This window comes from Myzus persicae, unplaced genomic scaffold (assembly GCF_001856785.1).
Source record: "Myzus persicae strain clone G006 unplaced genomic scaffold, MPER_G0061.0, whole genome shotgun sequence".
NCBI lineage: Eukaryota > Metazoa > Arthropoda > Insecta > Hemiptera > Aphididae > Myzus > Myzus persicae.
Window position 1 is genome coordinate 146,746 of NW_019102476.1, and position 25,933 is coordinate 172,678.

Here is a 25,933-nt window from a genome sequence, read left to right on the forward strand (position 1 = left end):
TAGGTACTGTAGCAATGCAAAATATAAAAATAGGATGTGTGCGTAATATACAGGGTGTTTCTGAAGTGTGTGATGTAATTAGTATACGCATACTCACTGTGATGCCACAATGAAGATTTTTTGGAATTTTTTTTCTAACTTCAAAATCTGAGTTTTTTTAATTTATTTGTAGAATATTATCTTGAATGTAAAAATAAACACTCTAGTCGTATTTTTTGCAAAATTCTCTTACGAATCGAGATATCACATCATTTTTGCGCTTTGTCGCGCTCGAATCGCAAACCAAAAAAAAAAGTCGTGTGACACATCGATTTGTATGAGAATACTGCAAGATAACCAGTGGTGATAATTATTTGTTGTCATTGATAATACACGATTAATTAACACATTGATTTACATTGTAGACTAATAAAAAATATGAAATAATAACAAAATTAGGGTTAACAGAGTTTTAAACGATCAAATTTACTAGCATACATTTGTGTCATTTTGAAGTTAGAAAAAATATTCCAAACAAATCTTTATTGTGGCATCACAGTGAGTATGCTTATACTAATTACCTCACACACTTCAGAAACACTCTGTATAAGTATTTACCTTTCTTTTAATCATGTGTGATGTATTACCTATATATATATATTACGTGCACTCTCTAGTTTACTACCTTCTTGTATATGTATTATGTATATATATATATGTTCAGTGTACACACATATAAGTACATATATATATATATAAGAATTTGATTACCTATATAATAAATTAAATCACCCTAATTCAACTACAGTCTTGTCATATATTCTCTAAACGAAGGCAGAAGAAAGAGGTTTAATATTGATGTACCTACTTAAAATGTAATAACAATTAAGAACACAGTTAATACCTGTTTTATCAGAAATACTTGAAAGAATAGATTTATTATTTAAAGACACAAAATATATTATACTGATTACTGGATATATATTACTAAAGCTCATTACACAAGTGACATGACCAGAGCCCCTCGTACATATACTCCGGAGGAGTGATGTCCTGTAGATCGGGCTGATGGTCGATCGGAGGCGATAGAAGAGTTTATATTGATAAGGACTTAACAATATGAAACTACACTTGTCTATATTGTAATATAAACATGAGCCGAGTGGGTATGACTGTATAGTGTATATACAATGTGATATACATATATATAGGATTATGATGACGCTCTTGCAGTTAGTCATTAGTTAATGAGTGGCTATCATGACAGTACATTTTCAAATTTTAGGAACAAAAATTAATTTTATTTTAACTAAAAAATATAGTTTGTACATTTTCAATATTCTTGCCCTATATTTCGTTAAAATATGAAATTAAAATGATTATCCAAAAAACAGGAACCATTCTGCTGTACAGTATAGAGTGATCCATTTAAGAGCAGGGTACACTAATTATCTTGAAAAGTATTAACTTTTAGAAAAGCATAAACCTAAAAGTTAAAAAAAAAACATTTTTTAAAAAGTTAATATATTAATAAATATATAAAGTATACTTTTCGAGATAATTAGTGTACCCTTTTAAATGGATCACCCTGTATGCTGCGGGTAGGTCAAGACCTCGTCATTGAGTAAAACACTGTAATGTTGTGTTAAATTTGAATTCAATGATAAATCATTGAATATACGAACAACAATTCTGAACGAAGACGGTCTGTCAGCCTGAAGTAGATACTTCAAGTTTATTTTGAGATATATTTATATTGCTGCTAAAGTAATTTATTTTACTATTAGTAATTGTAATACTGTAGGTTGAATTAATTTTTGTCGTAAGCACTGAATACATAATAAAATAAGTATAATATGTTTTTAGATTTTTAAGTTTCAACAATAGAACTTATGAATAATGAAGAACCTACAGCTATGGTCTACGTTATAAATAACAATACCTGATAAATATGCTTCGGGTGTATCAACCTGATGTTTTGATAATATTATCTACACGGCTACACATATAATGCATTACCATTAGAATGTGTAATCGACTAAGACCTTATTTTTAGTAATCTTATCTTAATAGTATAATATACCATATGATAATAGTTAAAACTTTTTTCCCTGGCAGTATTCAATTTCAACATTTAGTTCTACGTTCAACGATTTACGAAGTGTTAAGACTACGTAGGTACGTGTTAAAATCACTAATTTGTATTTAATTTTTAACTAATTTGCTTTCAAATGGCAAAACGCAAAAAGACAAAATTTTAAGATGGATTTCTTTAGAAAAAAGCTTAAATTAAATTAAATGTATTGGCAAATAAAAAAGAAGACACACCAACATCCACCTCGAGCGTAAATTAATGACACACCACATACATCGAGTTAATTTCAAACTTGAACAGTGAAACATCTACCTCAAGCGTAAATATTTATGATTAGGGTGCAGATTTATATGTTTATACATATTTGTAATGAGTGATGGTAATCGAACAATTCTTCTATAGAAATACGTTTCTGAACCATCTGAATGCTTATGGTATGTAAGTATGTTTCAATATTTGATAATACATAATACATAATGCTTATGCTATAATGGTATGCTTAATAATACATATTTTTACATATTCAAGCTTACTTACATATTTTAACATCATTTACTTGTATTACATACCTTTGTTAAATATTACCCTATATTGAAAAAATCACCGTTGTCGAGATCCAAAATCTTGCCGTGATTTCAGCCTTGCGGAATTAAAAGCTTTCAAATTTGCAGAAATTTAAATTCTATACAAAATTGTAAAAATTAGAACAACACACATTGTTTGCTTACAACCCTTCCCTCCCCGAAAATCCGAAATTAATTTCCCCTGACAAAGTTGCACACAAGTCTAATTCTAAAATCAAAAAATCTAAAAAATATATAAACGCAGTTTTTTTTATAGTAATTTTATATTCAAATTTTGAAAAAATTACATATTATTAAATAACCAAGAATAATGATTTAAGTTATTTTGTTTCAATTTAAAATTATTATTGGGTACCTAATTAAAACTTTTATACTTTTTCTTATATTTTATACACCCACTGACTTTCAAATGTAATTTTTTTAGCAAAAATAAACTTAACCTATTGTAGTACTAATGCTGAATAATAAAATAAATTACATTAATCACAATTCACAATAACATCATAAAATACACTAAATTACTAAGTAATATTATATTCTGACAGACTGTCTTCGAATCGTTTTTCGCATACAATTATGTTATGTCATTGAATTAAAATTTAACACCGTCCATTACAGCGACCCACTTGTAACCTATTCTGTACGACAGAGTGACATCCACTTACCAGCTTTTTTTTATTTATTATTAATGGGTGGTTATTAGTAATATAACTTATTACTTCATAGTTCATACATTTTTAGCTATCTGTATAATGTATATCGTATATATATATGACAAATATATAAACTATTTACATTTTTGTTTATTTACAATTTCTAAATTTGTTGTTCCAAATATGTATGTTTTAAAAATTGTTAATTTTGTTGTCGTTTCAATTTGTGCGTAAGAATTTTAATCAGTTAATCAGGTTTTCTTTTTTTTTTTTTATATCTCATGTCAGTGACTATCGATTAGTTTAATATAAGATTAATAATAAACGCATATAATATATAGCCATAGAATTCCTGCAATTATTTTTAGGCTATCAAGTATTCGTGAGTTAGCTTTGTAAGGCCAATTCTTAATCCATTTATTACCATTTGTCCGTCTCATACAACAAGCTACAAACAAGGATTTGAATAACAAACAATAATTAAATATTGTAATCAAATGTATTTATCTGTATAATATTTTCACATTTTTGAAAACTAAGATATTTAATAAATAATTTCCTGTTTGAAAGTCTTTGTCCACTTTAATACTAATTTCACGTTAATAGATCAAAACTATAATTATTAGGACCATCTAAATTAAGCTAGAATTGTATCCATAAACTCATTGTAAACTTTATTTATAATTGTAAAAACATTATAAAAATACCAGGTGACACAATTATACTAATAAATTTAAAAAATAATAATAATTATGAACGATAATTTTGAAAAAAAAAAACAAAATTTATTCCGCCCGGACAGGGGCTCGAACCCTGGACCCTTAGGTTAAAAGCCTAATGCTCTACCGACTGAGCTATCCGGGCTTGTGATTGTGAATGGATATATCAGTAGATTTCAAGAAAATGTACGCTGTTGTACCTACCACGATTATAATTAATAATAATAATAATAATAATAGAATGGTTAACAATGTCAAATATTGTTATCTCAATAATTATTACTTTTGAAAAATTGATAAAACATTTTTGTAGCGCTCGTAAACCACCCGGTGGAATATTTCTGTACTATATTTAATGTTATATCGTAATCCCAATTCATAAAATCGAAAATATGTAGAGAACGCCCTCGATCAGCTTACGTTATAAGCAACATGACTAAATAAATTTGTTTTTATTCATGTTTAATAGCTGCTGTAAGTTCCTGCGAGTAATTTAAATTGTTATGTGATATATCTATGGATAATGATTAATGGATATAGGTACTATTGATTACCTAAGTAAACTTAGTAAATTAATGTTACCAAGGTGGATTTATAAATGTTGTTATAATTTTATAAATCCACCTTGAATGTTACTCTACTGTTTACTTAATCAATGGTATTAGGTATGGAACATTAGAGCCTTGATAATGTATTATTATCTAGGCTTTCTGGATATAGATACTTAACTGGAATTTTCTTTTTATAAAATGACGATATTTTTATGCTCAACGTATCGGTATAGTCATTAATCAGAATTTACTTGTCTTACTAACTTTTTTTTTATTGTTTTTACACCACCTAAAACTTAATTGTTGTTTTAACGTGGTTAATTAACAATAAAAAAAAAAGTAAATAGTATAAGTATATTCTGATTACACCAACACATTGAGCATAAGAATACCTTCTATATAATATTTATAATATCTTCTTAAAAAGAAAATTCGAAAAAATGTTAATTCTTAGTATTGTATAGTCTAAAACATGATGTTTCCAAAAACACTCTGAATAAATGGACATGGTAATGGCCCATTGATTAACAATTATTGTAATTAATATGAATAATATGATTATTAAATTACCTTTATTACAGTATAAATCTGACTTTCTTGAGTAGGTACTCAAAAATATCGAGATTAAAATCCAAAAATACAACTTTAAGTTCTGTAAGTATAAATGCAGTTTAGCTCACAAGCAATTTTTTTGAATTATTTTTAGTGTTTTTACATGCTTAATTTGGTTGCACTTTCAAAAAAAATGACTCGAACTTAATTTGTAAGTTTCGGTCGAAATTTTTTAAAATGGTCAATTTTTGGAAACATCGAGTTTTTGAGCTTAAAGCCTTAAAATACAAAGAATTATATTTTTTGGAATTTCCTTTTTATAAAAGATTGGTATTATCTACATTGTGGTCGGGTGTGTAGAATTTTTTCTTTTATGATTTATGAGATAAAATGATATCATTTCACGCGCCAATAGTATCGTGTTTTTTTTATAATTCCAACAGTGATATTTATTCTGTGGTGATACTGTGAATTTTGATGCCGTGATGGGTAATGTGATTCCTATTTGTTATAATATATATATAATATATTTTATATAATAATATCTAGTTGTTTTTGATAATTTTGATTATTTTTGTTCAACTGTTACTGTCTAGGTGCTTATACATTATTTTTAGTCACAATTACATGTGCTTATTTAAAAACCACAGATAACATACATAGGACTGGCACAGACTACGGTTTTATAAAATCTGTAGTACTGGGCTTTCAGCGCGGCAGTGCCCCTACGATTATGCAAGTAGCTGGTACTCAGTACCTCCGTACTTGCTAATGTTATCTGTGATGTACTTTTAAATTTATAATGTCTTCTTAGTATTGTATAAAAATGTTGGATCCCAATAATTTACCACATCATGTGTATCTACACAAAGACCATAAGTACAGATTGAAATTGGGCTTTTACGCAGCTCCCAGCAATCCAAAAGCGTTTTCAAAAGCTATTAGAGATGAACTTCACAATTTAAAGTTTACATACTGTTCTGAGTAAGTTAAAAGTTGATATTGTTCTTTGTTAAATATCTTATTTGTATTAATTTAATTTTGTTAATTTTGAATTATCATTTATTTTAATATTTTCAGTTTAAATGGACTGATTATGGGATTTGGTAAAATAAGTTCAAACGAACTTATTCCAGCTGATATCAGACATTGCATCAATGTAGTTGTCAATGTTGATGTATATATATTCAGACCTCCAGTTGGATCTATAATTGAAGGTAAGTCTTAAAAGTTTAGAGTTCAGACATATTTATCAATTGTGAATTAGTGAGATTGCTGGCTATTCTATATACCTAGGTACTAATATATTTGGGTGCAAAATGGTTGAAGTCCGTAGCCCCATTTTCTGATTCTTATTTAACTATCTAGATATCATCTTTCAGTTTTAAATTTAAAATTATATGTATCTTATACAGTAATAATATTCTGTTACTTGTTAGTTGCTAATAAGTTTACTTTAGTTATAATAATCCAATTAAAAAAGTATAACTTATACATGTTAACTATTCCTTAAAAGGTTTTCAATTTCTTTACAAATTAAAAATAATATTGTTATCATTAAATATAATTTTAGTATAGTACCTTGTAGCAAATTATGGATAGTTTTATTTCTCTTTTCTCTAATTATGCATTGTTGTATCAATATGTAGATACCTAATTTATTTTTCATATAAATAAGCCATAAGCCCATAAGTTTATATTACGATCTTTCATATTTTGTCCCCCCTTATTGATTTATTGACTTTAAAATCTACTCCCCAATTAGCGGTGGTGCGAGGGTTCACCACACTCTCCAAAAAGCCCTATTATTATATTTGGGGGGCCCTTTCAACTCTAGTTGAACTGTTTAAGATGTGAATTGTATATTATTTTGGTAAGTATAGTAAAATTGGTAAAAAATGTATTTATTTATCCTATAACAAATTGGTTTTATTAGTTCCTGAATTGGGATATGAGTATTCACTTTTTATCAATTAATTTTCTACAAATCTTTTGTTACACTACAGGAGTATATATATGGTGGCTTATATTTTCAATAAAAAGTATTACTTAAATCATATTAAATAACGGTGAATAATAAATAATTACTTATCATAGTCGATATGGTAGGCGGAAAAAAAGTCGAGAAAAAAAATTAAATAAAAATTTGAACATATGTACCTCTACTTTACTCTTAATTAGTAATTTATAATTTATAAACTATTATAGCCAATATAGGTAATTTTATATGTGGATACTCAATTGATAAGAAATATTTTTTATACCCATTTATTCAATGGAAAATTTCAAATATAAATAATTTTATGTCTGAATATGGTTTATGCTTAACTATTAATTATATATAAAAAACAACTAGTAATAGTAAAAAAAAATTAAATATAAATATGAACTCTTCTATACACAATACACAGTGTTATAAGTTATAAGTCAAAAAACATCAGGGGTATAAGTATAACACCTTAGGTATATGCATACTACATTTATACAGAAATTACACATAATAATGATTTATGACATTATTTTCTTTATAATATATTATATTTTGTTATAGGTAGACTCTTCTACACGGTAATTAGTGATAATGAAATAAAGTATAGATTCTAAATATTTAATTTCAAAATAAATATGGTATTTTATTTTGTTTAATGCCAAAAATATGTTTGAAATACAATTGTTCTTTTAAATACTTATATAGCCTTACTTTAAATGGTTAGTGACCATAAAGAATTTTGAATTGTAGAAGTTGTTTGATTTATATAATTTTATGATATGAATTTACCAGTCTATTTTTGTATTTATTCTTAAATATAGCTGATTTTATTTTTCAGCTGTAGTAAATCAAACTAGTGATAACCATGTCAGTTGCTTGGTGCACAATTTGTTCAACGTCTCAATAGTACGGCCTGAAAATGAACCGTGCGACCAGTGGTCAGGATCTAAAATTAAAAAGGATGATACGATTGATGTTAAAGTTTTATCATTTGATCTCACAAAAAAACTTCCTCATATTACAGGAGAAATAATTAAAAAGTAATTTCAAACTTAATTTGTTATATTATAATAAAAATGAATTATCCTATTTATTTATCTGTTTTGTTTTAAATTTCAGGAAGGATGAATGTTATGATCCTAAAGATATACAAAACACTTCTAAGAAATCTTTGTCCCCTAAAAAAAATGTAAGTGATTTTAATAAATCTTTTAATAAGAATACTGCCAGTCTTTCAACATTTTCATCAAGTGATTCTGAATCTTCACATGAAATGAACAATGTGTTAACTAAGTCTAAAATATGGTCTGATAAACCTACTAAATCACCATCATTGATGAATACCACTATTAAAGATGTACAAAAAGAAGACACTGCAGTTAGTTCTTCAAAATGTTCATCAAGTGATTCTGAATCTTCAGATGAAATGAACAATATGATAACTAAGTCTAAAATATTTGCTAATGTATCTACAAAAACATCACCATTGTCAATGAATACCTCTATGAAACATGCACAAATAGAGGAAATTGTAGTTAGTTCTTCGAAAGTGTCATCGAGTGATTCTGAATCTTCTGTTGAAATTAACAATATGATAACTAGCTCTAAAATATATGAAGATAAATCTACTACGAAACAACCTGTATCGACTAGTACCACCATTAAACGTCAGGATACTACTGATTGTTCAAAACTTTATAATGCTGATAATTCTTCAAAATTGTTATCATCTGACTCAGAATTTTCAGATTCTAATGATAAAGTTAAGTTAACTAATTTTGAAGAATGCGATAAAAAAAAATCTACTAGAACATCATCACATATTTGCAACAATATTAATCACATTGAAAGTCCATTATATAGTTCTACACCAATTTTAAATTCTGAGCATTCTGTAAATAGCATCAATTTAATCAGAAACAAGCAACTAGAAATATTACAAAAACATTTGGCTAAAAATAGTTCTTTAAAACAAAAATCATTTTCTGTTAAAGTACCTAATCAGTTTTCTAAAGATAGACTTTCTCAATCTCATAGCATTTTGAAAAATATTAAAAATAATGATAACAATGATAATCCACTTGAAGTATTTGCTGCTTCGGTCAGCGATGAAGATAATTTGGGCAATTCTAACAAAATAAATCAACATGGTAATCTTCAAGATGATGCTGATGTAAGTGACAGTGAACTTGAACATAAAGACATTTCAGTTAATAATTCATTTTCAAACAAATCTGTAAAATCTACAAAAAGAACTAAAAAGTATCGAAAATCAAATGAAATTGTAAATGCAATTTTAAACTCCATTAATTTAAATAAAATGAAATATAATGCTAATATTACCAAAAATTTCGTTGATTCTAATAATGAATGTAATAATGACGAAAAGGAAGAAAACACTCTTTATACTCAACATAAACATCATTTGGATGAAGAATTACTGATTAATCCCAAAAAATTAAAGGAACCAGTAATTAAAAATTCTTCAACATTAAATTTGAGTACTAAGAATAAAAAAAAAGAAGATACTTCCCAAAAGAAAAATATGGATGACAGTGAAAAGCAAATTAAAAATAAAATATTTAAAAAAAACTCAAATATTATATCATCAATGATATCCGATTCAGATAGTAATTGTAGTAAAGATTTAAAATCACCTGTACCTGATTTAAGTCGCACAACTGATTTTAATAAAGAAATTGACAGTGACACAAGTAGCTCTGATGATGAAATTTATTCAAAACTTAAACAAAATATATCAAAAACACAAATAAATACACATGATAATAATGAAAAACCTGAAAGTCAATCAGTTCTTTATAATCAAATATATTTTAGTACTGATGAAAGTGATACATCCTCTAAATTGTTTCATAATACATCTAAGTTATCTTCAAAGTTAATTAAATCAAATGTAACAAAACATGACTCTATTAATATATCAGAAACTGATGGCTGTAACAAAAGTCATGACAATAATTCAAAAAAAAAAGCATTAAAAAAAGATAACAAAAAAAAAGAAGTAAATAAAAAATCTGAGTATCCTCCACTGTCCAATAAAAGTGTTAACAAAATGGACATTATTAAGCATATTTTGGACGGAGATTCTAGTAGTGATGATGAAGTTACAGCTCTTAAAAACAAAAGTAGTGATGGGAAAAAAACAAATGAAAAAGTTTCTAGACAAAAATCAACTTTAAATATATCAAAACTAAATAAAAATGATGAGTTATTAAATAAAAACATTTCAAACCCATTTTTAAAAATATATACTGAAAATATAACAAGCTCAAGTTCTGATGATGAAACGTTTGTTAAAAATTTACTTAAATCAAAAAAAAAATCATCTGAGAAAAAAAAAATGAATCTATTAGTAAATGAAGAGGAGAAAAAGAATATTTTAATAAATCAAGTATTGACTTCTATAAAACGTAAGGATAAAAAACAAAAACAAATGTTACCTGTTTCACAGGATAACTCAAAAGCATCTGATGGTAAAAAAATAGTTTTTAAAAATGACAAAAGAACAAAAGATAAACTTATAGTTAAAACTAAAAATAAAAAGGATATTCAGAATAACTTAAACATTTCTATTGGAGAACCTGATGGGTCAAATTTAAATATTTCCAAAAAAGTTAACTCATCACAATTAATCAAACAACCATCATCCGACGAGAGCACTAATGAAGAAAAAGATGTTATAAAAAAAATTTTGAAAAAACAAAAACTTAAAAAAACTAAAAAAGCTAATTTACCAGAGGAATCCATGAAAATTAATATTCCAACAAAATCAGTCAAACAGAATGAAATCAAAGAAAAACTGCAAACAAAATCGAAATCCCAAAATGTATCAATGACAGATGAAGTAAATAGTATTGATATAAAAAAAAATAAGAAGAGACAAAGAGAAACTAAGGATTTCCTTTTAGATAGTATAATAAGTGCTTTAGAAAATTCTTCAAGTGATTATTCCCCTTCTAAAAAGAAAAAAAAAGATCATAATTTGACTATTGAAAAACTACATAGTTCTAAAGGTAAAAATGCTGATGGTTATTTATCTGAGGTTACGATAAAGAAAAAGAAAAAATCCAAACATAAAGACGATGTTAACTTAAGTGATTTAATTGTAAAAGATAAAAAGAAAAAACATAAAGATTCAATTTTTGAATCTTCACTAAAAAATATTCAAGCTAAAGTAGACAATCCATTAGAAAAAGTGTCAAAAAAAAAAAAAGTTAAAAGTGATCCCGTTTCTTTAGAAACTCAGAGCACGAATACCGACAAATCAAGTAAAATAATAGATAAACTAGAAGATAATAATGTAAAACTTCTTAATAATTCTAGATCAAGTAAGAAAAAGACTGACAAATCGAGTAAAATAATTGATAATCTAGAAGATAATAATGTAAAACATCTTAAAAATGCTAAATCAAATAAGAAAAAGACTAAAACCCTTTTGGAAAATCAAATGAAAAATTTTATGTTAACTCAAGATAATACACATTTGGATAAATTGTATGATTTACTAAACGCACATTTGATTCAATCTTAAGTTTTAACTATTTTTATGATTAATTAACTAACCTTATGTTTTATATACAAAGCAAAATATTTTATTCAGATTTAATTTTTAAACATTTAATAATTATTTATTGAAAATAAATTAAAAAGATGAAAAAAATATGTTTTTATTTGTCTTTATTTATTACTAGGTATATGATTTTTAATAAGTTAATTTTATGGTTATGAATTTATAACATAAAATAAAATAATAATATATTTTGTGTGTATTGCAGTTCATAGTCATATAAATCAAAACTGTTTTTACATATATAATTATATTATATGTTTTATTATTTATTGTCATGACTATGATAATAATAGTTGTACTATTAAAATATGTATTCTGATTAAAGAACTCATGAGCTTAAGCTTATTTGTGCAAATGTTTAAATACTTATATTGAATTATACTTCATTAATCATCACATTTTAATACAGATATGCACTCACTATAAATATATAACGTACAGACCTGGATAGGCCCAGCGAGCTACCAAGTTGAACTCAGAACAATAAAATATGAATAGTAATAGATAATAAATGTTACGTTTTATTGAAAAATGGGTTTTTAAACTTTTTTAGGGCCGGTTAAAATCCTAAAACTCGGTGGGCTAAACTTAACCTAACCTTTCCTATTTCATATTTGGCACTTATAATATAAATTAAAACATTATACACAATTGTAATTTATAATAGGTAAACCCATGTAAGCCCATGTAGTCAAGGGTGTTTTTTTCTTACAATAAAAAAAAATTATAGTTAAATTATATGTTGTTGTGACCTATAGTATAATTTTTACTAAAATGGATTTTAATTTAAGCAAAAACATTTGTATAGATTAATAAAACTTATCAGAATATCATAATACAGGGAAACTTCTACCAAATATTAGGTGAAGCGATATACTGTGTGGTCATGTTTTTTGCATTTTTCTGTGCTAAATTTCTCTTCTTACTCTGACGTTCAGACTGAGTTTAGGGGACAAAGATGTTCAAAATGTGTCAATAGTAGGTACTATCGAACTTGTAAATACAAATCATAGAATTCATTACTTATAATCTCATAATCCCATAGTATTTCTAAATATTCAAATTTCAAAGAAATTATAATAGTTAATAACAAAAGAACACTATGATTACATTGTTGAAAAATATAATTAGTTGCCACTAAACAATCATACAATTAAAATATTTAATAATAAAATTATAATCTTATATTTATGAAGTGTATAACAATGGTGCTGTGCTATAAATAAAAATTCAATCCTTACAAATGTACATATTAAAATCAGGATTTAATTATATATTAATTTAAGTAAACAACACTAGGTGGCGCAATATAGGTGTGAATATTGTTCGGTAAAGAGTTGACTGCGTGAGTAGTGAGTACTATCCGAGCTCATCCCTTAGTAATGCTTATATTATATTGATGTGCCGTGACCAATGACTATGTTTTTACTTTTTATTATTATAAAATAAATAAATATAATAATAATAATTTATTAAATAATTATTTAACATCTTAACTGCCATGCACGTCAATGGTCAATCACCTACGGTTTCGAAGTGTGACGATTGGTAGAAAGAACAGACACACGGCCCTGTAGAAATCCCAAGTAAAGACCCTTCCGACAAAAGCGGCACACTGTCCCGTGAACGTGTTCGGGCAACTCGGGACTGACGAATTGTGTCCATCAGCACCGGGTAACAAAGTGCCGTCGTCCTGGGAGTCCTCATTGGCGGAGTCATTGGCTAGTGCAAATGTCGGCTTCGCGTTCACAACGCTGCCGCCACAATCTATTTCTACATGAAACGACGGCCACTCGCCGGAAAACTGTTTACCGTACGCCGCCAAGTTGACGTCCTGCGGCATCGACCGGAATGTCCATCGTCCACTCAATCGTTCTAGCGGGCGCACGTGATCCGTCGACGTCGGTCGTTGCACTGCCAAGTCCAGCGTGTCCGCTATTGTTGACGATGAGCAATGAATGTAATCGTCGCGGTCGTCTGTTTCGAAAAATTCTGAACGCAGACAGTTGCCAAAGTTGACATCGTCCATAATTTTATATGGTCGAATCAATGCATAAATTCGAATGATAATTTGACGTACCTTTATTGGGTAGTAAGTTGCCTATTTAATAATTTATTATGACGTGATGTGTCCAGGGATGCGAAAGGTATGTGGTATAATATATTTGCAACATTCAACGATGAACAATTATAAGCCTAGACCTACTGGCTACTCACCGATTAAAATTCACAAAGGTTAAAAAAAACTGCGTCTATAATCTATATACATATAGGTATATACACAGTTACAATTGTACGAAATCGAAAAAATAAGACTATTATTAACTGAGATTTATAAAATATTATATTTTATGAAGAATATCGCGTGAGAGACGTCGAAGTACAATACAAATTATAAATTATCGTTATTATTCTTTTATAGATAATTTAAAATAACGATTATATCTAATTGTCGATTGTCATTCTAATTGCATTGTGGTATGACAATACAAATAATATTATTTTATTCGATAATATATAATATATGTGCTATGTGCATAAACTATCAGCTATGTGTATCGTGCGTATGTATTAAGTATTTTCTAATCACTGTGAACGTATATAATATAGTTATATAAAACTACTATATAAATAAGCCTTTAACTTTTCTATCCTAATAACGACTAAATCGACATCATCGATAAACAATAAAACGTTAAAAATTATTCTAGTAATCAGACTATTATTTCAGACATACATCAGTGATCAGTACGTCACAATACCACAGAATAATTCAATAATATCATACTTATTTACATAAGTATAGCCCAGGCCCCAGGAGTAGCTCGTGAAACAAGGTTGGGGGGGGGGGGGGTTAAGTTATAATTTTCAGGAAACTCGATATTATAATTTGTTTTTACAATATACAATTTTTAGAAATATAGGCTTTCGAAGGGGCCGCAGTCCTTAGGCCCCACTCTGAAGGCCGCCCCTGGTGTAGCCGTATATAGTGGCACATCCAGAGGGACGAGGATTATATAATTTACTATATATTAATTAAATACAATATCGAATCAAAATAATGATGGAGAATGTATTTAAAAAACAACTATTTATGTTAAATGCATAGATATTTTTATGGATAAAAATTTAAAAGGGAATATTTATATTGATCATATCAACAACATTATTGTAAGACATTTTTTATATTTTTAATGGTTTAGAAATATTTCTTCACCAAAATTAAGAGTTTTAACTTTTAACTTTTGTAATTTTGGTTCAATCTATTTTAAGTCAAAGGTTACCTAACCTTTTTGGAAATGTGCATATAATAATCATATAAATAAACTAAAGGTATTTTTTTATAAATGTCAATAAAAAATTTTTTGTCTGGTCAAAAGATGTGATAATTTACTACAAGGTTCCTGATATATTGCTACAATACTAGCTAAAAAATAGTTTAAACACAAAGGTACAAATTTTCTTATAAGCATTTAAACTTTAAAGTTCAAATGTTGACAAAATTTATCAAATTGAAAATGTTCAAATTGTTAGCTAAGTTGCACACAACTAGTTAAAACTGTAACCAAAAAATATATAAACACAGGTTTTTTTATAGTTATTTTATGTTCATATTTGGGCGAAATTGTATATTGTTAAATAGGTAACCAATAATAATGATATAATTTATTTTGTTGTATAGCTTAAAAATATTATTAGCGGGTACTTGAAACTTTTAAAGTATATTATTATATTTTATACACACAATAACTTTTCAAATTATTTTTCAGTTAGAAATGTATAAAAGTTTTTCTTTCCATATTAATTAGACATTTTAATAGAAGATTTCACACAAATTGTTGTATCTTCAACAAAAAAAAAATTAACGCTATTCATAGTCAAGAGATATTTTCGGTTGTTTTTTAATTAATATATTTATATACAAGTATATTATGTTAGGATGACACTTCTCCGACAGAATCGTTTATCTTACCTACCTATATAATGGTTTATCATTGAATACATATTATATAACACATCCATTATCTATTAGAATGACATACTCGACGACTACAATAAAACCAGAATTCATATGCGGCTGTATAACCTGTAATTATTGAGATCTCATAAAATGGATGGAAATATTTTCGGATTTTTTGTAGCCCCTCCTGTAATTCGCCTTATGTATGTACTAACCTTATGTCAGTACCAAGTACCTAATGATAAGCGTTGAGTACTGACCCAATATCAACAATTTTCCTCTCACTTTTTGTAAGGGTAAAAGGCTATAAATCCTAAATAATAAATATTTATGCATATGTTAATGAGATGTAGGCAGGTATGTTTATAATAATTCAAGCAGAGTGAAAACATTTTTTTCAGAGTTGGCAAGCCTCCATGATTTGTCTTTCGGAACGGCCCTAAGTCTTCAGGTAATATAATCACGTGTACGTCGCGTGTGTAGGTATATTGTATTATTGCAGTAGGTATATGAACAAAACATACGAATGTAATTTACTCTAATAGGTAATATTAATCACTCTTGGGACCCAACTTTAACTAAACACAAACCGCTCACCTTGGAATACAACAGTCAAGATAAGGAAGAAGTACCTATATAGTATATGCCATAACTATATAAGTACATATACAAATAATAAAATATCTAGTAATAGTAAATAGTAAATAGTAAATACTGATACATTAGTATACTGTTTATATCAATAACCATTATTTTACTGCGCGGTAATTCGAAGTTATCTAAACTACAATAACTAAAATTGTTCAATCAACAATATAATGAATTTTAAGAATGAAAATATTGTTTGTTTATAGAATAATATTGTACAAAGAAATATTTTGATAAAGCTTTTTCATAAAATTGTTCAACCTATACTAGATGTGCCTGGGGATAAAAGTGAGGCTGAGCGATATAGGTGCCTAGTCAGTAAAATTGTTATATATTATATTTGTTTTTCATCACTACACATAATATAATACAGTATCATTATCAAAATATTTATGATTGATTTAAAATCCCTGTGTAACTGTGTAAGCCCATCATTAAAATGCAAATTGGGGGGACGAGGTGACCGAGTGGTCTGACTCTTCCGCTGCGACTCAGCCGGTCGCGGTTCGATCCTCGGCCACCGGGCGGCATTTTTCTCCGAACAAGTCGCGGTGACCGGAGAGCAAGTGCTGCCATCCCCCTACCCCCGGGGCATGGCAGAAACCTACGGGTGCCCCATTCGAAATTCTGCCAAAACAAACACACACGTGTTCCCCCCTACCGTACCAAAAACATACAAATAACCATCAATACAAAAAACCTACAGTACCTACTAATAGCTAATGGCCACAGTTGCCGGGCTCAGGATCAATTAAAAAAAAAATAATAAATAAATAAATAAAATGCAAATTTTTAATTACATTTTATTTGCAGTGCATCCCTAAATTATGATACGTAGGTACCACGAAAATGTAAAGTCTCTAGGTATCATAGTTTTGGTGTACCTATAGTGTAGGTACCTACGAGGTTGATTAGTCAGTCAAGACATCCTCTTTTGAATGTGTTTTTTTTTATTTTTATAAGATATGCCTAGCTTGCGTAAACTATATGGGTAAAACACGATTCCGCACGTTTAAATAATATTATTACTTAATTTTTATATTTTACGTAAAACATACTACGTATAATAATATAACATACACTTGTTATTTAGATACAAGAACACAATATTTTAAGAACTTTATATTTCATGGATGGAGATGAATTAGGCATTTGGTTAAAATCATTTTTTGGACTACCGTTTCTCCCATTGGAGAAGGTTGTAGAAGGATTTTTAGAACTCATGAGTAAGTGTCCAAATGAAAGTGAATTTTCTGATTACATACTTAAATCGTACATAGAAACAAGAACCTGGTTGTCTATTCCCACTTGAATTATGGGCAAGTAAACCTTCAATTACTCCAAGGTAACTAACATTTTATTTTTCAAAATACATTTTATTTAGGGATATTGAAAAAAATTGTTTTGTTAGAACTTAGAACCACAAATGGAGCAGAAAGTTTTCATAAAATGTACAACGGACAATTTCACAGTGCTCATATCCATCGAAGCATGTAGTAATATCTGTACTGTAGTGGAAATACAAGCCGAAACTATGACAAAAATTAATTCAATTGCTAGAAACGTGCACAATAAAATGGAACCATCCGATTTAAAACATATACATAATATTATACAACACTACAATAATTATAAAGTACATAAAAATAGTATAAAATATCTTACATCTATTGGCATTATGTATCAAGGGAAAAATTATATTAAATTATTTTACATTATTTTTTGTAATGACGTCTATGAGATTGTAATAAACCACTTGTAATAAATTTGACAACGTTGCACCCAATTCCTATTGAATTCCTATGAACAAAAAATTGTGCAGAATCGTGTTCAAAAAACAAAAAACGTGCGGAATCTTATTCCTCCCAACTATATCTAGTGATAATAAATATATGCATACATGTTTTGTGACTTACTATATACGTGCGATTATTAAATTTAATTTTAAATAGTAGTGGAAAAGTGACTAAGTGATTAGGTATTGGTTTAATACTAATAGTCGTTTAATAATTGAATCATGACGAAGTCCACGTTTAAGTTGGCGTTGAACTGTTGAAGTAATGATTTTACTTTGAAATGGTAGGTCATAGATTATAGAACCCGTTGACTAGTGAATGAACTTAAAGAAACTTTAAGATTTGGAATTTCGAAGCCTTTGTGTATGTTTATTCAGAAGTCCCTATTTTTTAGTGAACACAAAGTGTGTAGTCCGAAATTGGAAATGTGCATTTCGGATTTGAGAAGTGTGTACCAATATACAAGACTACTGTCTACTGACCTATAGGATACCTATTACCTACACTACATTACAATTGAACATTTTTTTTTATTTTTGAAAAAGAAAGTTTCCAAGATAACAAAAATAAATTGTTTTCAATTAAATTTTACCAAATAGATCTATAATTTTCTACTTTTAATTGTGAATAGTGAACACGTCGGATATAGATACCAGATATATTTAGTATTATTATCAGTATACGTATATTGTGAAGGAGATTCCTCGTCATATTTTTTTTTGTTTAATGTTGTCTACTCCACGTATAATGTAGTTAGGTATATTACCGAGGTACAAAATAATATATTATTATTAACTGATTATCACTATTAAAATAGGTAAAAACTCAAAATAATAAATTATTTATGTAATTATTTTATATATTGATAGTACAGGCTGGTAGCCCAATGGTTATACGATGTGAAACATTTAAAGACATAGTTGAAATATTAGAGTACAATAAAAAATAATAATTAATAAGAAACAAAAAACACCAAAAATTAATAATGAAAAACAATTATATTGTGCTATACAAATAAATACTCTGAGGAACCAAATATTATAATATGAATTAAATTTTAAATGAAATATCTTACATAAAATAATGTATTTATTTAATTTTAATACAGTCATTTATTGTTATATTTATATTTCATAAGAATATTTTTTTAGTTTATAAAATAAAAATGTTTTTTTAATTTTTTTAATAATGTCTCATGGGTACATAAAAAAATGTGTACCTAGTACCTACGAATTTTTAAGAAAAATAGTAGCTGGTTTATCGTTTAGGCTAGGCGTTACTTCCAAACTACGGGACATTAGTTATTGTTTTAGTTTAGGTTTTTATTTTGGAATATTTGTAGTTTTTCAAGTGGTTTTGTGCGTATTTATCCCAAATAGGACAAGCATATTATTTTATTATTATGTACTTATATTTAAGCAGTGGACACAAAGCGTAATACTTGCTTATATTTATTATGTAGGTTAGTAATTAATCATAATTACTTAATGCCAGCATTTATAAGTGTTAAACTTAATCTATGCACCCTTTATATTTTAGAATAATGAATATATATTGAAAGTTTCATGAAGACTGGTCCAGTAGTTTTGGAGGAGACAGCAATAAAACATTTCGTCGAACTCCACCCAATCAAAAATGTATAACTACTTTCTATTTGTATTTGTTTTATTAAAAAGTTAAAATTAATATTTATTATTTTGTTGAAATACTTTTTACCTGTGCGGTTTCCCTGCAGCATCAAGCGTCAACTAGCGTCGGACTTAGATAAAGTCGTTGAGCGTTGTCAGCCTCCTCCGTGCTGTTCTGCTGTTTGACGCTGCAGGGAAAACGTACCTTTATACTTAATTATAATTTATCATTAGGAATATCGTATATAGTTTATGGTCTGTACTGTCCCAAATACGCATTACAATTTGGGCATGTGTGGTTGACAATATTGCACGAGTCCATGCAACAAGGAATTAGACAGCATCCAAAAGAACATCTAAAAATATATATAATTATACATTTATACATAGCCAGTTACACGATTGATCAATCATATCCGCTCATTCAATAATTAAAATAACATTTGTAGGAATAGTTAACAAACGTCATAATAATAATATTAATTTTATCAAATGATAATATCTTATTGCCAATTGGATAAATAAAAACAATTTTAATATAAGGTCAATGCTCACCCACAGATACACAATAGTAAACCACTCCACCAAGCAGAAGATTTTGGTGTTTTAGAAGTATTGGTATGTATTGCCCTGCCACATGAAGTGCATATAGTTTGAACACTATTAGGGCCTAATGGTACTGCAAGTGCAGGCGATTGAACCCCTAAACAATCATAAAGTCATAAAGAAAACAAAAATTAATCTGACCTTATAATATTATTATGTACATTTATTTGATACAACATAACCAAATTTATCCTATTTAAACAATGATATTATAAAAAATATAATATTATAATATATTTTGAAAAACAAATCATATAAGTAAGGCAGATGCGTCATTTCTAATGAAATATGCATAAATACCTAGGTTGTGGCTAAGGGGACGGAGGGCTGACCGCTTTGATACTTGCGGAAATCGGCGCAACCCATTTGCACCCCAAATCATAGCCCATATGTGCCCGATTCAGATCAGGTGAAAATCGCGCAACGTTGCCATTTATTGAGTGTATTGGCGTGTAACTATAAAATCTAAAAATTTGTTTAGTTTTTCGTTATTTCAAATATCATGTGAGTAGAAACCTTGTTTCTGGACATATAAGTTCGGCGTTGTGTGAAAAAACCTGTAGTGCATATGTCAAAACCAATAATTCAAAAACGAATTTACCGGAATTAAAGACAGTCATACCCATGATCCAGAAACTGAAGAAAGTTTAAACTTACTTATATTTTGTATTATTGACTAATGTGAGTAATGTGTATTAAAAATTGAGATATATATGTGTAGTATTGTAATGGTATTTATTAATTAGTTTGATTTTAAGTAAAAATTTAACTATTTGAAATTTATAATTTAATGCGATATAAATAATACTTAGGTATGAAATATGCATACTGTGTACTGTGTAGTATTTATCATTATTTTCAAAACGATTACTTTTAAGGATTATTAATTTTGATTTTATCTACAATTTTATTTTTTTAAACGATCTTAAATATAATTGACGACAACGTTGCATGCAAAATGGGCGCATCTGGGCTATAAATCAGGGTGTTAAGTTTTTTATTTCGGGCACAAATGTCCATAACCCTCGGGGCTAAAATGGGCTACAGCCTACAAAATCCGGGATATAAGAATAAACATCAAAATGTAGGTAGCTCCCCATCTAGTAAAACCTGAAATACACCGCTGAGGGAAGGTTTTCAATACTCAGGTATATTCAAACAATTTAAAGAAATACCTAGCATAATCTAATTTGAACTCAACCAAAAAACAAATACAACAGACAGGTTTAAGTAAGACAATGATATTGTCTTTAACATTGAATTTTTAAAAATTAATAATAGGTATATCTAAAATAAGAAACACGAACAAAATAAATAATTATATGAAAGCAAGTTAAACAAGCGTGCTTATTACTTTACTTTTACTTACATTGAACATTTTGAGGAGGAGCTGATGGCATCATTTGTTTTACTTTGGTGTTCAAAACGAATTAATTTTAAGTATGAAATAATAAGTAGGTAACCTAGCAGCTATATTATATTATAACTTAAAAGTTAAATGTTATGATTTCATGTAAAATTGAATGGTCTTATGTCTAAATGCTCGAACGTGTGATTAACGAATAACTATATCATGGCGAATAACGGATAGTGTTTGAGTGGGTACGTCATAAGATGATGATTAAATGTTTGATAAGCGATGACATAATATGCGCATTCACTATTCGTTTACTTTTTAACATAATCGGAAAAAACTATTAGGAAAATTGTTAAAATTGTAGTATTATTAAGAGGACGCTATACCCGTATGTGTTGTCTCCGTCTTACAAGAGCACATCAAATTTTACGTTCAGCAGATCACGTTAAGCTCAGTTAGCTTAAAAATTAGAGTGATTTGACCCCTTATTAAAATTAAAGGTAAGATTATTGCGGAGGGCTTCTCATAGGCTTTTTATTTTATTTTTATTTTAAAGATAGTTATGTAGTTATTTATAGTATTTTAAGTTAATAAACAATTTACAACTTTTAAATGCTCATAACTCTCTTTAAAATTAAAATATAATAAAAAGCCTATGAGAAGCCCTCCGTAATAATCTTACCTTTAGTTTTAATAAGAGGTCAATTCACTCTAATTTTTAAGCTAGCTGAGCTAAACGTGATCTACTGAACGTAAAGTTTGATATGTTACGCTCTTATTGTAAGACTGAGACAACACATGCGGGCGTAGCGTCCTCTTAAAATCATTGTTTATTTTATTTTTATGTATACGTATCAAAAAATAGACTGCTGTCGCTCACTGCTCAATATAGAAAATTATAAAATAAACATTTAGTGAAAATGTTAAGTATCAATAGTTATTTGTTTTTCAATCACCTACAACAAAGTAAGAAAATCATCCAATTGAAATTGTTCTGATGAGAATTCTTTTTTTTTATAATGGGAGTGACAAATAAATCTTAAGGATAGATACATATTACATATAAACTTTAGATAACACAACATAATATCAATTAACAATTAGTCAGAAATCAATAAGTTTCAGTAGATCAAAAATAAAATATACCTACTAAATAAATAATAATATTATGGTAATAACGGTAAAGTATATGATAAGCGCTTTTATAATTCATTGCTTCATTATTCTGCATATCTGCATGACTGCATAGCCTATTGATGTTTGCGGATTGTAATAGCTAGGGCCCGGATTTGTATGCATTTACATATTTTTAAATGAGTAAGGCTGTGAATTTAATGCACTAAAGAACCTTAAAAAGTGCATTAAAAATGTCAAAAAAATGTAGTAAAGTATGCACTTAAAATACCAAAAATGCAATATAAAATGCCAAAAATTATAGTGTGAAATTCATTTAAAATGGTTTTTAATTTTAATATTTGTATTAATATTAGGTACAGGATGTTATACATTAGTATTTAATACATTACTTGCATAAAAGTGTTTATTAAATAAAAAAAAATAGAAAAATGTTGATTGAATTTGAATTTTCTTTACTTAATGCTATTCATCTAGAACATTTTTTAAAAATTTTAGAGATAAATAGCTTACAAATAACTTATGTAGTTATCTAGCAATTGCCTTATTTTATCGACGTATATACAGCCTGTGTATAAAAACAAATTTATATTTTCAAACATTTTTTCCGTAAATTGACGGAATTCGATTCAAAATACTGGAAAATGAACTAAAAAAGGAAAATATGACCTAAAAACGCACAAAAATGATCCAAACAATTAAAAATGTCGAAAAATACAAAAAAAAAAAAAGTTGCATAATTGGATTCGTAGTTACATAATTCAAATGATGACTACAAAGCTACGTTTCACAATCACTAAAGAAATGCACTTTCCTACAAATTCACAGCCCTAGTAAATAGTAATGAGCGTAAGCAGTTGGATTGAAATAATAAATGTGAACGATTTGGGTAGCAAAGAATGCATAGAAAAAAGTTTATTTTGCATATAAATGCAGAATTTAGATATGAGAGCATATATGAAGAATTTGGCTTATCAAGCATATTTTGTATATAATCAATATGTTTTTATTTGTTCAAATTGTTTTTTTTTATAAACCGTTTTCATTGTACATTCATTTTTTTCATAAATATTTACCAAAGATTACATTTTTTTTTTTTTTAAATTATTATTTTTTAACTAAATTATCCACTTTATTATTTAACATATTTTGAATCATTTATTGTTCTTTAATTAATATTGTAAGTTGATGTCTCAGTGTCTATAGTAAAAAAATTAAGTTTGTTTAATTAAGTTGTGTTAATACAAATGGAAAAAAAATTATAAACGCATATATTTTGGGTAAGAGCATATTTTTGCATATTATTAAAAAAACAAGAACATATTTAAAGGTTTTTTGATGCATAACTGCATACTATTCTAAGATTTTTGAGTGCATACAAGTCCAGACCCTGATTATAAAATACTAGTTTAATAATTTGCATAAACTTTTATTGTTTTATGTCATAATAATATTTAATCAGCTAATACACCGAACATTAATTAATTAATGTTAACAATGGTTTTTTATCACTATAAAACGTGGCCGAGAATAGCCAACAATTCACACCCCCTCCCCTTCCTTTAAAAACAGCTGAGCACCCCACTGAATCACACGAGTAATTATTGTGCATTCATGATTAATAGGTACAAAACAAAATTAAAAATACCTATATCATTATGATAATAATCAATAATGTAAAGAATATAAAAATAAATACAACTTACGTTCCTAGTGTTACAGCATATGGGTAACATTATGCCAAAATATGATTTATTTCTTATATCACCTATAGAGTAGTCTATTTTTAGGCGGATAAGAGTAATTTGGTTTTTGGTTTGGAAAACCAATTTTTTGGTAGCGGAATATGCATGCATTATGGTGTATTGGTGTGTGGTAGATCAACACACACTAAACAAATTGATACCGCGTTAAATGAGAATGAACAGTGAACACATTTTGAAAGGCTGCTTAATAAAGCCAACACCACTAGAAAAACTATAACCATAGAAAATATATACTATAACCTCTAAGAATAGAGCCATCATATAAACGTAGACATATTGCTAGTGACATAGAACTAACTAAACAGATCTCGGATGAAAGACACCCGACGTGGATATGTATAGTGCCATAGTGGATAATATAAAGCTTATCGACTCAAGTCAAAAAAGAGCTTCCTAAAATGCCCAAAGAAACTAAAAGGCGACCCACAGAGAGCAAGAGACTACAATGTTGTGAGCTAGAGAGCAAACAAGTCAAGAAGAATTTAGCCTCTACACAACAACAAATGAATCACGGGTCACAGGAGTTGGACTGATGAGAGAACCTGAAAAGTGGAGAATAATCAATGGGGGAAAGAAGACATAAACTGTGTATGCAGACTGCAGAAAGATCCAGACTCCAGACAATAGCACTCCTGCTAATTTTTAACAATAGCCGAACCAAATGTGACACAACAGACTTACCTATTGACTATTACATAGTTTATAATATTATATTTATGGTTATGGATATGTTAAAGAAGTGTTACATGGTCATATGGATAAATGTAATGATTATATTATGCTTATAGTTAATCATGCAAATTAAATTAAAAAAGAATAATGTATTTAGTTGATACGGGGCTTTTTTTCTTAGATTTTGTACAGCACCTACAACAATCGGTCGGCACACTTATTATCCTCTTAGTCCTTAGAGCCAGACTACAGAATAGTGAGTACAGGTAATATCATAGAAGCAGATATTTATTTAACTTTAAGTTCATATTATTTCTCCAGCCATTTTATAAAGTGCCCTGTCTTGCCCTACTCCCCCTTGGCCCTTATAGGAAATCATGATTGTACATATTTTGTAAGCATATAATGACCAATTTTCTTAATGAACACAACAATTTGGTACATAGACGTTTTTTTATTGACAAACTCAATAAAATTTCTTAGTCACTTTTGAAGCTTTATCTTTCTCCATCTGTCTTATTATATACAGTTTCAGATACATTGACTATGTACACAAAAATTAGCCTTATAATTTTTTTTTTCTATAATTGAGATCATCAATTACTTTTATGTAAGCAATAATGCTGTTCTGCTATTATTAAATTTGGGTCT

The 25,933-nt window shown here is 28.0% G+C and overlaps 3 protein-coding genes, 1 long non-coding RNA gene and 1 other non-coding gene across 5 annotated transcripts; 2 read left to right on the top strand and 3 right to left on the bottom strand.

The window, feature by feature from the left end:
* Positions 1-4,102: 4,102 nt before the first annotated feature.
* On the bottom strand, positions 4,103-4,175 carry Trnak-uuu. Its single transcript has one exon. It is a non-coding gene; the product is annotated as a tRNA-Lys (tRNA).
* Positions 4,176-5,565: 1,390 nt separating this feature from the next.
* Positions 5,566-11,748, top strand: LOC111032234 (homeobox protein 4). Its single transcript, XM_022312502.1, has 4 exons — positions 5,566-6,117; positions 6,214-6,350; positions 7,962-8,163; positions 8,243-11,748. Exons 1-4 carry the CDS (start codon positions 5,960-5,962, stop codon positions 11,673-11,675), a joined length of 3,930 nt encoding a protein of 1,309 aa, XP_022168194.1. The 5' UTR covers positions 5,566-5,959; the 3' UTR covers positions 11,676-11,748.
* A 1,127-nt stretch (positions 11,749-12,875) lies between these two features.
* Positions 12,876-14,805, bottom strand: LOC111032256. The gene has a single exon (XM_022312529.1). The coding sequence runs from the start codon at positions 13,741-13,743 to the stop codon at positions 13,234-13,236; it is 510 nt and encodes a 169-aa protein (XP_022168221.1). The 5' UTR covers positions 13,744-14,805; the 3' UTR covers positions 12,876-13,233.
* A 2,675-nt stretch (positions 14,806-17,480) lies between these two features.
* On the top strand, positions 17,481-19,488 carry LOC111032255. The gene is made up of 2 exons (XR_002604296.1): positions 17,481-17,668; positions 17,735-19,488. It is a non-coding gene; the product is annotated as an uncharacterized LOC111032255 (long non-coding RNA).
* On the bottom strand, positions 19,371-22,130 carry LOC111032254 (lipopolysaccharide-induced tumor necrosis factor-alpha factor homolog). Its single transcript, XM_022312528.1, has 3 exons — positions 21,723-22,130; positions 20,303-20,450; positions 19,371-20,103 (listed from the first exon to the last, which is right to left on the bottom strand). The coding sequence occupies exons 1-3, from the start codon at positions 21,754-21,756 to the stop codon at positions 19,998-20,000; spliced, it is 288 nt and encodes a 95-aa protein (XP_022168220.1). The 5' UTR covers positions 21,757-22,130; the 3' UTR covers positions 19,371-19,997.
* Between the last annotated feature and the right edge of the window lie 3,803 nt (positions 22,131-25,933).

Bases quoted from the DNA above. Each gene is read 5' to 3' on its own strand.
- LOC111032256 (XM_022312529.1), bottom strand. From the start codon at position 13,743: ATGGACGATGTCAACTTTGGCAACTGTCTGCGTTCAGAATTTTTCGAA.
- LOC111032234 (XM_022312502.1), top strand. From the start codon at position 5,960: ATGTTGGATCCCAATAATTTACCACATCATGTGTATCTACACAAAGAC. The intron at 6,118-6,213 runs GTAAGTTAAAAG...TAATATTTTCAG, and splicing joins AAGTTTACATACTGTTCTGA to TTTAAATGGACTGATTATGG. The intron at 8,164-8,242 runs GTAATTTCAAAC...TTTAAATTTCAG, and splicing joins ACAGGAGAAATAATTAAAAA to GAAGGATGAATGTTATGATC.
- LOC111032254 (XM_022312528.1), bottom strand. From the start codon at position 21,756: ATGATGCCATCAGCTCCTCCTCAAAATGTTCAAT. The intron at 20,451-21,722 runs GTAAGTAAAAGT...ATGATTGTTTAG, and splicing joins TCCTCCTCAAAATGTTCAAT to GGGTTCAATCGCCTGCACTT. The intron at 20,104-20,302 runs GTGAGCATTGAC...ATATATTTTTAG, and splicing joins TTACTATTGTGTATCTGTGG to ATGTTCTTTTGGATGCTGTC.